The sequence below is a fragment of the Schistocerca piceifrons genome, chromosome 3, assembly GCF_021461385.2.
Source record: "Schistocerca piceifrons isolate TAMUIC-IGC-003096 chromosome 3, iqSchPice1.1, whole genome shotgun sequence".
Classification (NCBI taxonomy): Eukaryota; Metazoa; Arthropoda; class Insecta; order Orthoptera; family Acrididae; genus Schistocerca; species Schistocerca piceifrons.
In genome coordinates, this window is record NC_060140.1 from 583,049,481 (window position 1) to 583,066,079 (window position 16,599).

The window sequence follows — 16,599 nt, forward strand, 5'->3', positions numbered from 1 at the left end:
AATTACGCGTTACCCCGTCACCGGCTACGCATGGAAGTGCGTGGGTCAGCCTTCAGACACGCACAGGGAGGAAGAAAGAGACAGGGAAAGGAAAGAAGAGAGGTCTCAAACAAGCAAGGAAGGCGAAGAGTGCGGTACATTTACAAGCGTCCGTCTCCGGACGTAGGCACAAACCATACTCCCAGAGGGGGAGAAAGGGAAGGAAAGAGCCAGAGGTGAGGGGGGGGGGGGGGCGAAGATGGGGGATGGGGAAGGATACGGAAAGGGGGGGTATGCAGCCCGGAAAAGAAGGAAGGCCACATTAGCTCGGGGTCCCGTGCTCGCTACACACGTATCCACAAAAGAGTTGTGGATCCCCTGGGGGGGATTCAGATTCTGTAGTAGTATTCTAATCATAAGTGCCAATATGCCATAAGTACAACTTTCCTGTTTTCTATTAAAACAGAATGCGAAGAAGAAAACAAACATGTACATAGTTGTGTATACAATTTCTGTTTGCAATTCTATATAAAGAGAAGGAATATATATGGGAGAAATAATATGTCTAATAGCACAGCATTTTTGTTTTCACAGAAAACTTGTACACTGTTGTTTAAAAATAATATACAGCTCTCTGAATGTTTATTAGACTATCATGAAAAAACCTAAAATAAGTAGGTCAAGAAATTTCACGATTTTTGCTGACAACTTTTCCATATTGTATATGTATCCTAAAGAGTATCACCTAAAAATCTGAAGTACATCAATCAGGAACTTTTCAAGATTTTTGCTAACATTTCCTCTTTTTACACACACACACACACACACACACACACACACACACACACACACACACACACACACACACCTGAAAAATATGTACCCTATGTCTGTCTGAACATTCATTAGCATATCCTACAAAAATAATAAGTTAATCCGTTAACACATACATTAAAAAATACATAGCCCATATTCATCCAAACATTTATTAGTCTCTCATGTAAAAATCTGAAGTAAATCAGTCAAGAACTTTTAGAGATTTTTGGTAACAACAGTAAACAATGAATTGTCTTTGTATAGTAGTACGGATTTTATAATCAATTTATACAGCACCTATATTAAAAAATATAGTGCCTACATTAAAAAAGAAATGTATCCTATGTCCATGCAAATGGTTATTAGAGTATCACATAAAAAATTAAAGTACATCAGTCAAGAACTTTTCAAGATTTTTGCTGACAATGTTTTCCCTTTATACAGTATGTGTGGATAGTGTTTTCAGTTAGCATGCAAGAGGGTGAGGGTTTCATTCTGGGTTGAGAATTATTTGTTTTTATTTACTAAAACTAGTCCACATGGTATGGTAGCTAGCGTCTTAATTGTCATACAGTGATTACAGGGGGTCTTCTACACAACATTTGCAGTTATGTACCATGTATACAGAAATGGAAGTACAATCGTTTTTACTAGTCAGCTTTTAAAGACACCTTTGGCACATTATGGATGCGAATTGTTTTGCGGCACTGCATCTACTAGATTCCAAATCTATTTTTGTGTACTCTCCCCCAATGGTTCCATCAAAATCATTTGCAAAGCATGTTGCTAGCCCAACTGGTGATGTAAGACCCTAACTTAGTGTAATGGGCCTGAATGTGGCAAGAATAACAGTTGGTATTAATCCATGGGACCACTGAGGGAGGGTACACACAAAACAAGTTGGATCGTAGTAGATGCAGTGATGCAAAACAGTTCATATCCATGACACACTAAAAGTTTCTTTAAAAGCTGACCAACGAAAACGATTGTACTTCCATTTCTGTGTTCGTAGTATGTAACTACTGTTTTGTAGGAGACTCCCTGTAGTCATCTGTATGAAGATTAAGACACTAGACTAGATAGCATACCTAGCAGACTACTTCTAGCAAATAAAAACAAATAAGCCTCAATCCAGAATCGAACCCTCAGCTTCCTGTGTGCTAACCCAAAACGCTATCCATCGCACCAACTGGACCACTACCACCTGAAAGGGGTTGTTACTGTACACATGATCACAGTGTTGCCAGACTGCCAACCTTTACTGCCCGAAATATGCGCAGGATGAAATTTTGTGTGAGATGTTTTTGTATTGCAAGTATGTGAGGAATTACGATGCAAAGTCCGAGTGCACAAATTTTTCTTCACCCTGTATTTTTAAAACATATGTAGCCTATTTCTGACTGAACATTTATCTGAGTATTGTATAAAAATTTGAAGTAAATAAATCACGAATTCTTTGAGATTATTGTTAACAACATTGAACGACGACTTATCTTTATATAGTAGAATAGATAATTATTGCTTCACTGAATGCTTGAGTAATCTTAGCTGACAAATAAAACTGCAAGAGATCTGTCTTCAATATTATTGGAACAAGCTGTACACCAAGCAGTGTGGTGCAGTGGGTAGCATTGCTGAATGGCAGGCTGCAAGTCAACAGTTCAAACCAGACCACAAGCAATTACTTATTAATCATCATTTCTGGAATGTCCTCAAAATTTCTTATGTTTGTCATGTCTGCATATTCTGGAATATTCAAAGTCTGTATAAATAGCAGCCCTCTCCACACAGTAGTCAGTTCAGTTTTGTTCTGGCTGTACTGCAGTGTTCGCAATTAATGCATTTTCACTGCTATGTGTTGTACCTCACTGATGACCCTGCTTTCGGACTTTGATTTGATTGTGAATGCGGCATGACATTGCTTGGTGGAGGCACCGAGTACTTCAATTAATCTAAATCATGGTGACTCCACTCAGACAATGTAAAATCTGTCGCCTACGTGGACAGAAACCAGTATAAAAGCAGTAAATCATTTCCACGATCTGAATATTCAGAAGACTAATGGATTCCAAAACAGCAATAAGTTAGGTGTACATAGGTATCCATCAGTGTTTCCCAGATAAGCTGGTCAGAACCCAATGAAATAGCTGAAAGGATTTGACTGGGTCACCACAAACAAGAGATATGATGTGGTTGGCAAATGGATGATTTTACTTGATGGCACAATGGTTTGAGAACAAAGGAGAGAAGAAATTACCTGGGACAAATTCCAGACCAAACTGAAGAAAACATCTAGTGACAATCAACAGCAAGCCCTATGATAGAAGAACAACTGAAGAACAGGGACCAGTGTCATGGGGAAATGACACAGTCCTACATACAGAATGTTTGGGCTCTGTGCCACATTGTGAATTTGAATATGAGAGAAGCTGAAAAACTCTCAAACTTGATGAGAGGAATCACACAAGACATGTACCAAGCTCTTCTGGCAAAGGCTGTTACAACAACTGAGAAATTCATCAAAAAGTGTCAGTGCATCAAGGAAATGCGACAAAAAAAAAAAAAAAGAGTCGAATGAAATACATATGTTTGACTCATGAACGTGGTCCCCATGGCAGTTGTGGAAGATCATCATGACATCACCTCTCTCATACATCAGGTTGTAAGAGAGGAGATACAGTATTTTATGGCAGCTTGAAATGTTGGATCAACTAAGCAAGAGAAAGCAGCCATGAATGTTGACCCCATATGTCAGGAAGCAGTGAAGAAAGTTGAAGATGTGTGTCTAACTTGAGCACCAATCTTGACCACCAGTCGAATGTGTAAGGAAGAATGGACTCTGTCAGCTCAGACTTGTGCCACATACATCAAATGACAACACAGCATCTGACCAACACAGGTAGAACCAACTCCTCCACAAAGTATAAAAGACATTTTCTATTCCCTGTCATGATATAGAGGTACCAGCCACTTGCACTGTTGTCAAATTCAGGAACCATCAATGGAGGTGAGGCTGCCATGGATGACAATCCTCCATGGACAACAATCACCAATATAATTATGAGGAAATTTCATCGATTCAACATCGAAGGCTAACATGTCTGGATGCTAGTCAACTTAGGGCTTACCTTTTCTTTAATGTTGAACGCTTTAGCAGCTAGAGAAGACTATCTTCTGTGATATGAAGGAGACTGTGCTGAAAGTCACGTATGGGAAACACCAACCAGCTGACAGGCACATGTATTGCAAGAATAACTATCAATGACAGAACACAGCCTTCCGAATTTGTTGTTTCATCAGAATGTCATCACACTGTTATTCTCAAAAGGACTTCCTGCAGCCATCACAAGCATCCACAGACTGAGGAAGATCAGAGCTCCAAACTGACAGAGCTATTCAACAAACCACACGTAACAAAGATTGCTTGCCAGTAAAGACATTGTTATTCCACACTCATAGAGGAGACGAGTTTCTGTTGTCAATCTAGATACTCCAACTGTGAAGATTTTGTTGACTGCAAAAAGCTACTCGGCATCACAAAACAAATCTAGATGCCAGTGACAATCATACACATTGTAAGTGATAAAGGAGGACTTTCCATCACTATTTGTCACAAGCAGCCACAACTCATCTCTAAAGCTATGTGCATAGCGACAGCTGAACCAGTCCAGATGGGCCACTCAGAGCCATTGCCAAAGAATCAGGCTGCTACCACTACAGACGGCACAATGCAGGAAGCTACTATTGAACTACCAATAAGATCTTGCCTGACAGAGGAACACTGTCAGTGAGTGTTATCTGTTGGACATCACTTTTTGAATGCTTTCAAATCTGGTGTGGAGAAAAGACAGGCCATGCTGCCCATGTTTAAACACTGTATCAACATAGGGAATCATTCACCAATTAGTCAACACTCGTACAGTGTATTGCCACTTGAATGACGGATAATCCAGGAGGAAGTGGAATAAATGCTGAATATGACATCATTGAACCTTCAAAGAATGCCCTTGATCCTTTTGTGTGGTTTTTGTGAAAAAGAAGAAGAAGAAGAAGAAGAAGAAGAAGGATGGGACACGGCATTTCTGCACTGAGTACCAATGACTGCAAAAATCACGAAAAAACATTACATGTCTACCCAAGTCAACATGTGGGAATCAATGTGTAATTGGATAACAGACTGCACTGAAAATCTAATCCACTATCTTACAATCAAAGCTGTACTAGTTACTAATGCTCTGGAAATTGCAAGGATCCATGTAGAGGACATCATTTTGAAGAACAAAACACTGTATGATGTTCTTTGATCGTGGAAAGGTCTTCCATTAGAGACTAATATCAAAGTAATTTCATGTTGCAACATTGCCCAAAAGATGACAATTGCCTACCATCCACAGATGAATGATGTCACAGAATGCTTTAATAAGACACTGGCAGATATGCTCTCTATGTACACTGATGTCAAACAGAGAAATTGGGATACAATGCTGCAAGTCATGACATTTTTATGCAATACTGTGAAGCAAGACACTACTGTCTCCATACTGCTCTTTCTACTCCATGGTTGCAAGGCTGAAAACACAATGGATGCACTGCTCTTCTCTCAAACACACAAAACTCAGGATGACTGCAAGAAACACCTCATCACCAGGATCAAAGAAGCAAGTAAGCTAGTTTGCATACAGACCTTGGATGTCCAGAAGAATGACAGAACGCTATAATGCCTAGTATCAGTCTGTGAGATACAGCCAGGGAGACCTGGTATGGTTTTTATGCCCGTGCAAAAAGTGGGATTATTGGAAAAGTTACTAAAGCTCTACTTGAGGCCATATTGTATGCTTTGTTGCTTGCCTCATTAGGATTATGATCCTTCAACACAAAGAAAAAAGTGCAGATGTCATCCTGGTCCTTATGAACCTGTACTACAGTCCTGATGCACAATTCACTAATGGGGCTTCTTGTTAAATGAAACTGAAGACCTACTCGGTGATCGGAAAACTTCGTTGTGAGGGGCCACCTTCGATGCTCATCACAGTGAAGGAGATATGACAACATGACCAGAAGATGGGGATCTGGCAGCACTGTCATACAGAGGACCACCAACAAGAATTAGATCCACTGAAAAGTTCTGAAACAGTGGGTTTGCCAAGAGAGGGAGAAATGCCACTAGCTGTGCACCTTTCAGTCTGGTGTAGCAGTTAGAATCAGTGGCTGGCATGAAGTGGGTCACCATTTCAAACCCAACCACCAGCAGTTATTTGTCATTTGGTATTTATCATTTCTGGTAGGTTCTCAAAATTTCTCATGTTTGTGATGTTTGTATAAACAGCACCATTCTCCATTCAGGAGTAGTTTCTGTTCTGTTCTGATTTGGCTGTACAGTGGTGTTCATGATAAACATGCTCCCAGTGATAAGCATTGTACATCACTGATGACCCTGGTTTCAGATTTGGATGTAAGATTCTGGTTATGATGAGTCATTGTTTATAAATTACTTAATCTGCTACAATCTAATTTTATTTTAATGCATATTCATTTACTCTGGTTTCTATTTCTTATGTGATGTTTCCCAGTAGATATAACCTGGAGTAGCAGTCTACCCCAAGTCAACTGTCTCAATTCTGGAACTATACAAAACAAATCTGTAAATACAAAGCATTCTTACAGCATACAGTCAAAACAAAAATCTCACATGAAGTGTTGTTAAATATTACAACATGATGAAAAACTGAGGAAGTGCAACTAGAAAACTGCAACTGACTATGAACTAAAATCATCAACATAAAAGACTGAAAACTTACCATTTCTCTTATGTTCTGCTCGACCTTGGCTAGCTCCCGAGATATTTTACCACATTCCTTCTTTTTTTCTTTAAGCTCTTCCTCTGCCTTTTGTTTTCGTTTTTCCACTTTCTTCACATCGTGTTGCTTTCGACCTAGCTCTTGCTCCAGCTGCTCAATATCTTTTTCATTGTGATACAGGCGAAACAATTGCAGTTCTACTTGCTTGTCATGCTAGAAGAAACAAAGATACATTTTTAATATTGTAACTATCTCTAGAAAGGTGCAGTAAATGCCTCTAATTTCAGCTACACAAGTATTATCATCACATTTGTTCCTTGTTCTTTCAAAGGGAGACTGTAGGAAGATGAAGTTCCATTCACACACAAGTAATCATGAGTTGTTGGAGCAATGGGGTTGAATTTCAAACTACTCATGTAATGTTGCCAACAAGAAAAATTGGGAACACATTTTATGCTTGGGATTGACATACAGAAGTGACAAGTACTAAATTGTTCCTGCAGTCAAAGATTAAAAATGGCTTATAAACTGCACGTGCATGCATCCCGCTGCATGCACACATACATGCGTGCATGCACACAACAGAAAGACTGTCAAACAAATAGGTCTCCCAAATTAGACACACACACACACACACACACACACACACACACACGATCACTGACCAGGGACAGTGATCATGTGTTTTTGTTGCACCTATCTGCGTCTCAACATCTCCGCTATGTGGTGAGGCTTAAAATGAACAGTGTGTAGGTACATGATAAAAGACCCCCAGAATATCATAAAGTTAAAATTTATTAAAAACAAAAAAATGAAACACCAATCGACCATAAGCGTTGGCAAAGACATTAATTATGAATGCGCGGCAAGGCGTGGGAGAGAGGAAAAAACCATTCATTTCTCATTATACACGATTTTGTTTCTCACTCTCTTCTACATAGAAGTTCTGTTAAGAAGTGCCATTCGGAGGATGACGGGCTGCAAGGGTTTGGATAATACATGTTTCCAAATAAGAAAAAAATTTGATACCAGTATTAAGTATTTCTTATTGAAGTGAAGATAAACCAAGAAAGAAGGATTTTCTTAAATACGACACACACTGGTGTACTTTGAGTCCGCTGCCTGAATCTACAATTTAAATATAACAGAAGGAGGCTGATAGCCTAAAAATTTGTACAAGCACAGAATATTTTTAATAATGCAATTGTATTATCCTTTTAAATGTTTCTCATATGTACATGTAAATTATTTAATTTAATTTAATATTTTTTTACAACACAACAGACTGCACAATTTTCAATTGGGTACTTATCTATTTCAAATACTTCATACTGAACGTGACTACGCTGGTGGCAACAAGAAATTTAACACAGATGGGCAAATTTAGTCATTCATCTTCTAAATTCCTTTTAGGAAGACTCCTTGGAATGTCTAGTAGCTTCAACCTTTAGACTGCTATGGGTGTGCTCTCTGCATTCCACATTGAGCACAGACTGCACAATTTTCAATTGGGTACTTATCTATTTCAAATACTTCATACTGAACGTGACTACGCTGGTGGCAACAAGAAATTTAACACAGATGGGCAAATTTAGTCATTCATCTTCTAAATTCCTTTTAGGAAGACTCCTTGGAATGTCTAGTAGCTTCAACCTTTAGACTGCTATGGGTGTGCTCTCTGCATTCCACATTGAGCACAGCTCTGTTGTCAATATTCTGCTTGTCTAATGCTGCTACCTGTGCTGAAAGATGGCATTCTGGCCGCTGTGAAATGCTTATCATTCGATTTTAAGAAAACTATTTAGTGAACAAAATTGATTTTTGCACATCTTACAGTCTGATACCTTCGCTTGATAAAAGAATGAATTAATTTTTGTTATTATTTACACTTAATTTGCTGCATCAAATTCAGTAACGCACTGCATGAAATCTTAAAGTGTTTTCCAGAGGTAAAAACACAATGTGCACACTTTGCGTTGGCTCATACCTTACTGTGTATGAAATGTCAATAAGGTATCAATTAAAAGAGAGAGAGAGAGAGAGAGAGAGAGAGAGAGAGAGAGAGAGAGAGAGAGAGAGAGAGAGGGAGAGAGAGAGAGAGCACAAAGTTATCTTATTTCATTCTCGAGATATTGGATTTTGTATCAAGTGGCCAGTTGCCCCATACATTGGGAATCATGTAGTCAAAACAATTGTCACATTTTGTAAATGATTCAAGATATCAAAATGAGGTTTTCTTGCAAACGATAGCATGCAAAGTGGCATGTGTTATATGAAAAGCATTAAAAACATTTTATTTACGGAGATGTGTAAGTAAAGTAACTTGTGCGCAGCAGTGAAAGGATTGGCGGAATGGGACACATAAACATGTCAATAATGTGTAAGGAAAACCCAGAGGCCACACTTAAACATGTGCTGAGCACCTGGGGAGTGGCGATGCATGACGAGTTAACTCATACATGTCTGTCAAAGGGTTAACACTTTCCACACTGATTAGACATTTTTTTGTCGCTGCAGACTGACACTTTTCAAAATCACGAAGAAAATATAAAGATAGTAAACCATTTACATTAAAGTTTGATTCTTCTTTCTAATGCTCTTATGCAATTTTTTCTGAACGTAAATGATGTTTTTCTAGTAATTTCTAAAGTTGAATGATTTTTTTTTAAAAAAAGAAAAAACTTCTAAAAAAACATTATTTTTAAATATTTGACAGAAATAAGCACCTACAAAAGAACACATTTATTGAAAAAAAGTGTGTGTATATACAAAAAAATTCAATACGAAGTGCAGTATTGTTTTTTTATCAACATAATTTATTCGGGTATGGTACTCTTTGAAACAGTCAGGTATGCAGAGACCCACACTACACTGCTTACCACACCATTGTGTTTGTTTTCTTACTTTTTCCCCCAGTTTCTTTTTTCCCTTTATCTGCACACACTTTACAGCACCTTGCTGTGTTTTGTTTACATGATGTAACTGGGATCTTTTCTGGGAAGTGTCACCCAAACACTATGGCCAAACTTGGTGATGGTCCACTTTGTGAATCCTGAAGCCCTTCCACACCACCAAGCTAGAGTTCAGAGTCCAAAAAAGGCTTGAAGCAGATCTAGAATGGGTGTGCACAGCGAAAGAAACGAACAACTCTACACTGAACTCACTAAGAGCAGTCGGCAGTGGAACTGCGATGAGCGGCCACACGAAGAAGGAGGAGTCCGGCCGAGCAAGACCGAGACAGATGGGAACGGGACAGAGGCTGGAACGAGACTGGCCGACATGCCATAAGCTACCTGCTTATGTAAGACCTTCATGAAGCACACCAGAGATGTTGTCTTTTTGTTTGTACACAATCCAACTATTCACTACTGCTAAAAGAAATAAGTGAAAGAAAATCTTTTCCACCGATTCAGTGTCTCCCGAGAGTAAGGACAATAGCTTGATAACTGGTCAACCCTGTCTACTCAAGGTTTACCCTTGTTATAGTCTATTACAACAGCTGGTTTATGTCTCTCTACTTGTCCTCCTTCATTACTGGTACTAGTAAAAGCTGAAGCTGCTTGATGTTTGGTTGAAAGACAGTACACATCACGGGTTGATTTCCATTTTACTGCAAGTAAATACTCCTTCCTCCAAAACATCACTTCCCCCTTCCTGTTTTTCATTACAGTGCCTACTTCCAAGGTTTATTCTGCCACAGATAGTCCAACACGTAAGGGCTTGTGTAGAACCTATCTATGCAAATGCAATGTGCTTTGCCAAAATAATCTCCACACAAGATCACAATTACTGACAAGACAGAGTTATCTATATTGTTTGCTTTACCTGTGTAAATACAGGGTGTATATGCGGACAAAGAAAAAGAATTCCTGGATAAAACTGCACTTCTTCCCCAGGTGAAAACACACATTTTTCTGGGTGAAAATATCCATCGGAGCTGTAAAACTTATCAATTCCTTGAATGGTAAAGGTTTTATAATGCCACTTCCATGCACTTTAGGAAAATAAACACAGCAAATATATATATATATCAACAACTTGTTCTGAAAGGTCTTGGATGTGCAGCAACACGTACGCTACATAGTTTTGTATTACATAAGTATAAATACGGATTCCACCAAACACAGCAAATTAGTTTTCGAAGCACCGAAATCCTGTTTTCAATATCCTTTTGTCTGCCAATCACAGCTCATGTCATGTTATCTCGCCAGCAAATGAAAGCAGATATTCAGAATTGTCAGGCAGTAGCTACATCACTGTCAAGTAGAATGGATTCACAAATAGGAAAAGTTTATGGTTTAAATTAATATACACGTAATATAGCTACAAGAAAAGCTAAGCTTTCACATACAATATTGTCCGCTTATTTTGTTAGAGTTATCCTTTAAGATATATCAAACACAAACATACCAGTAAAATTCTAAATTATGACAAATTTCTTGTCTTCTGGGCCCAAAATTCTTCTAAGCGGCTGGTCCTCAAAGTCTTAAGCTTCGAATGAGAGACAGTCACTCTGTGATTTAAGAAATTCATCACACATTTCCAGACATAACATAATTCGTCTTGTGTAAAAGGAAATTTACTTTGAAAGTAACGATTCTCAAACAATCATTTAGAATATTTTCCCACGACCTGCTAGAAATGTAAACTTTTTTAACATCACACTCACCAAAAGCAGTTCTTATGAAGTATTGCATAGTCTTCATCCTGAAGCCTTTGACACATTTTGCTGTCGGCAAACTGTGGTTTGTTGAAATTCTAACATTGGCGCTTCTCTCTTGTATATGTTTTAATGCCGCAGTATTATTCTACAGTAGTGGGTTTCAGACCAATGGAAAACTGATAGAAGCCGACCTCAGGGAAGATCAGTTTGGATTCCGTAGAAATGTTGGAACACGTGAGGCAATACTGACCCTACGACTTATCTTAGAAGAAAGATTAAGGAAAGGCAAACCTACGTATCTAGCATTTGTAGACTTAGAGAAAGCTTTTGACAATGTTGATTGGAATACTCTCTTTCAAATTCTAAAGGTGGCAGGGGTAAAATACAGGGAGCGAAAGGCTATTTACAATTTGTACAGAAACCAGATGGCAGTTATAAGAGTCGAGGGGCATGAAAGGGAAGCAGTGGTTGGGAAGGGAGTGAGACAGGGTTGTAGCCTCTCCCCAATGTCATTCAATCTGTATATCGAGCAAGCAGTAAAGGAAACAAAAGAAAAGTTCGGAGTAGGTATTAAAATCCATGGAGAAGAAATAAGAACTTCGAGGTTCGCCGATGACTTTGTAATTCTGACACAGACAGCAAAGGACTTGGAAGAGCAATTGAACGGAATGGACAGTGTCTTGAAACGAGGGTATAAGATGAACATCAACAAAAGCAAAATGAGGATAATGGAATGTAGTCGAATCAAGTCGGGTGATGCTGAGGGAATTAGATTTGGAAATGAGAGGCTTAAAGTAGTAAAGGAGTTTTGCTATTTGGGAAGCAAAATAACTGATGATGATCGAAGTAGAGAAGATATAAAATGTAGACTGGCAATGGCAGGGAAAGCACTTCTAAAGAAGAAAGATTTGTTAACATCGAGTATAGATTTAAATGTCAGGAAGTCGTTTCTGAAAGTATTTGTATGGAGTGTAGCCATGTATGGAAGTGAAACGTGGATGATAAATAGTTTAGACAAGAAGAGAATAGTAGCTTTCGAAATGTGGTGCTACAGAAGAATGCTGAAGATTAGATGGGAAGATCACATAACTAATGAGGAGGTATTGAATAGAATTGGGGAGAAGAGGAGCTTGTGGCACAACTTGACTAGAAAGAAGAAGGGATCGGTTGGTAGAACATGTTCTGAGACATCGAGGGATCAGCAATTTAGTATTGGAGGGCAGCGTGGAGGGTACAAATCGTAGAGGGAGACCAAGGGATGAATACACTAAGCAGATTCAAAAGGATGTAGGCTACAGTAGGTACTGGGAGATGAAGAAGCTTGCACAGGATAGAGTAGCATGGAGAGCTGCATCAAACCAGTCTCAGGACTGAAGACAACAACAACAACAGTGGGCTTATGTAAAGGTCTTTGTTAGAGTATCAGTTGTTACCAGTCAAAATTACAAAAATTTAACTCAAAATTAAGACAGTGAAAAATTTCCAGGATTTTATCTGTTTTCTCCCGGACGAAAAAATTTCCAGGTTCTTCTTGGATTTCCTGGTTGTTCCAGGGCATATACACACTGTAAATATCGCAATTCAAAGCATAACCTGTTGTTGAGTCACACAGTAAATAAAATTTGATTCCATATTTATTTGGTTTGCTTTTCATGTATGCTCTGATTCCTATTCTGCCTCTGAAGAGGCATATTCCTTCATCAATTGCGAGGTTCATGTGTGGGTTGAGCTTATTCTTACACTTTGTGTCGAAAAAATTGAAGAAGGGTCTAATTTTGCGCAGTGGACCACGTCCAGCCTGATCTCGTTTTAAGAATTTCATTTTGTCATTCACATGCAACATAAACAAAACTGAAGTAAATCTGTCCTACTCATTACCTTGCTCAGCTGTGAGGTATTTATAAATGCATCCTTTGACCAATAGTCACTCTTTTTGGCAACTTCACTACACTCATTTGCAAAGTAATAAGAGAAGAACTACTGACCACCATTGCCACACAGACTTCCTTTTCAGAGACTACTACTTATTCATCTCATAAATTTTTAGTCCCTCATATCTGTTTGTTCCAACTTTTATTGTTTTTTATATCATCTCACTGTCGAAAAATACTGACAAGCATTCAAATTCACTACAATAGCACTATTGAAGACTGGCAAATCGGGCTGGTTGTCAACATATCAACCACTATAAAAATATCAAAATAATTTGAGTCACTATTTCCTTTTATAGTACCATGCATATTATTTTGAAACGATATCTTTCAGTATTATAAATCCATACCTGAACTGTTGAAAGTTTCAGAAAATATGTCTGAAGGTTCATGACCAATAACCACATCAGTTTTTTCCTCCTCTGACCTGGGAGAACCATCAGAAACATACATGATCCTTACACAAAACAAAGACGCAAAGTGCATTAAACCTGAGTCGGAAGTTATGTGACTGTGCTCGTGAAAACTGATGGTGTGTTGCCTATGCTCAAGCTGCAGACTCATAGTGACCTCTGTTAGAAAGTAAATGAACTGCTCTTGCCACCAGTTCAATTGACAAAATGTACAGTGTACATTTTTGCATTACATTTTCGCATTACAAATGTGAAGGAAACAAAGCAACGTATGGCATACGGGCTCCATCCAAAGAGTTGTGTTTGCGAGAACTAGAGATGGGCAAACTCGTTCGTCCTTGGGAACTAGTTCACTGGTGATCGCTCTTTTTTGGGAACCGTTCATTTTTACTAATTCACCGTTCATTTGTGCTTGGTATACGGTTCTTATGAAAAACTGAAAATTAGTAGCATAGGTGATTGAAGTGGAAGGCGCCAAGAAGGGGCACTTGCCTCCACCCTGGAGTACAGAGTTTTTATTTATAACAGAACCTTTACACACTTGTAATTTTTGTGATTCTGCAAAACCTCTCGGTTAGTCACCTGTAGCGTTACGTGGCTGATCGCAGTGAAACAATATAAGGTGGCACACAAAAAAATGGCCCCGAGTCCAGACTGCTCGCCAATTATGCAGGATTTGTTGACCGCTACGAGCAGAATAGATAAACATGTAATAATTAGGCAGTGAAGAAATAACAAATAAGCTAATGCAAACAACAACTTAGAAACAATAGATGACGATTGGTAGGCCACAATGTGCAGTCTAGTACACAGGGCAGATTTTTCGTGCACCACCCTGTATCACTGAAACAATGTTGTAGAAATTATTATATTCTCTTTACAAAATGTGACACCAGACAGTCGATTATGGTACACGGACTTCATACGGTTGTAAGTCGGTGTGCCTTCCATAACAATGAACATGCTCTTTTACCTTGCATAAAAAAAAAGACGGAAAATAGTCACTTGCGTGTGCTGTGCCGACTTCCTTTGCATGTGTAATAACAAAAAATCTTGCCTTTTTACAAGTATTTCTTCTGCTGCTTATCGAAATAGTGAAGTAAGCTGATATGCTGTTTTGTTACCTGAAAAGATGTATGTATTACATACTACGTAATTTTATGTAATTTACGTAATTATAAAATACATTTTAATTACCAGTCTTGGATGCTGAATAGAATATGAAAATAACCAGAAGTTCAGAGTTCAAAAAAGGCTTGAAACAGATCTAGAATGGGTGTGTACAGCGAAAGAAACGAACAACTCTACACTGAACTCACTAAGAGCAGTCGGCAGTGGAACTGTGGCTAGTGGCCACACGAAGAAGGAGGAGTCCGGCCGAGCAAGACCGCGACAGATGGGAACGGGACAGACGCTGGAACGAGACTGGCCGACATGCCATTGCGGGAACTAGACCAATCGCTTCCCATTCCTGAGAACTATAAGCAGAAAGTCGCAACTGAGACCGACGGGAATGGGACCTAGGCTGGAACGAGACCGGCCGACGTGTCATTAGGGGAACGAGACTGGCCGTTTCCCATTCCCGGGAACTATAAGTAAAAAGTCACGACCGAAGCGAACTATGGAAGACCATTCCTTATAATGCGTTCATCACTTGTTCCGTTCATTTTGATGAATTGTTCCTTTGGACCCGTTAGTTCGTGAATGACCCATCCCTAGTGAGAACAAATTGCGTACAGGCTTAGTGTGGAAAATGTTAACGCCAGGTACATTACTGAGTGAAATGTAGGTAGAACTGCCAGTGTTTTGATGTTGCCTGAACTGGTTTCTCCTGAAAGCTAGAGTGTATGCTATATGATTTAAAAATTCATATTCGATGACAAATAGATACTAAGCTCAGTTAAGATATGTTACTTCAAAATGCAAACATTTAGGATGAGCACAGTCAAGTCAACAAAAATATTTAGTGAAAAGCTTTGATTCCTCATCATCGACTGTGAAGAAGATGCACCACCATCTCCATACTCTAGCATAAAGGCTACTAACAAGGGAAACTCCCCCTCACACTCCCCTCAGATTTAGTGGTAAAGTGGCCCAGTGGATAGTCCGACAAAATCTGAACACACATCAAGCAAGGAAACAGGAAAAAGGTGTACTGAACTATGCAAAAAAGAAGCAAAATAGAAACAGTGAAAGGTCCAGCTCAAGATGTGCAACACCAACCGCATGCGATTAGGCACAGCGTCATGGTTATGTGGTTATGGTGTTAGACTGTGACAGGGGAGATATAATTTGAAAATGGATCTCCTGCTTGGCAGTCTAACACCATGACCACATAACCACAACACCGTGGTTTCCGTAATTCGCTTGATGCTGCACATCTTAAGCTTGGACCATTCGTTGTCTCTATTTTTCTTTTTTCACAATTCAGCACATCATCATCTTGTTTTCATGGTTGATGTGTGTTCAGTTTTTGACAGGCCATCCATCGGGCCATTTTGCCACTAAATCTGAGAGGGGTGCGATGGGGAGTTTCCCTTGTATGGTGGAGTTCCCAGATTCAATTACTAGTTACAACCAAATTTTTTTTCTTTGTGGGCATGTAAGGAACACAGTTCGCAGCCTTGTTAGGTCAAATGAGCAGCCAACTGAAATAGTGAGCAACAATACTGACACACAAATTGCTGAAATTGGGTTAAATGACATTCATCAGTTTGAGCCACCTGACTTTTTTTTATTTGTTTCACGGAAAACTATTTTCATAAAAACGACTTACAGTGAAAATCTGACACATAAACCAATAGCAAGCCTACCAAATCTTCCTTCAGACGTTGATATTTCTCTGCTTCCTCCTTTTCCAGTTTGGCCTCTTTACGCTCTGCAGCAATACCTCTTTTCTTCTGGTATGTGAACTGTGTTTCCTCTTCTGCCTTTAACATTTCTGCTCTGAGACGCTCATATTCTTCCTTAAGTGCTCCAGACCTACAATTTAAAAGTAT

General features: G+C 39.0%; 1 protein-coding gene across 2 annotated transcripts in view; it reads right to left on the reverse strand.

The window, feature by feature from the left end:
• Nucleotides 1–16,599, reverse strand: part of LOC124789370 (structural maintenance of chromosomes protein 1A) — a 168,005-nt gene that overhangs the window by 114,440 nt on the left and 36,966 nt on the right. For both annotated transcript variants that reach the window (XM_047256697.1, XM_047256696.1), the window contains exons 5-6: nucleotides 16,414–16,582; nucleotides 6,594–6,806 (exon numbers count right to left, since the gene is read on the reverse strand). In XM_047256697.1, coding sequence (XP_047112653.1) covers nucleotides 6,594–6,806; nucleotides 16,414–16,582 — 382 coding nt within the window. The remainder of the gene's footprint in view (nucleotides 1–6,593; nucleotides 6,807–16,413; nucleotides 16,583–16,599) is intronic.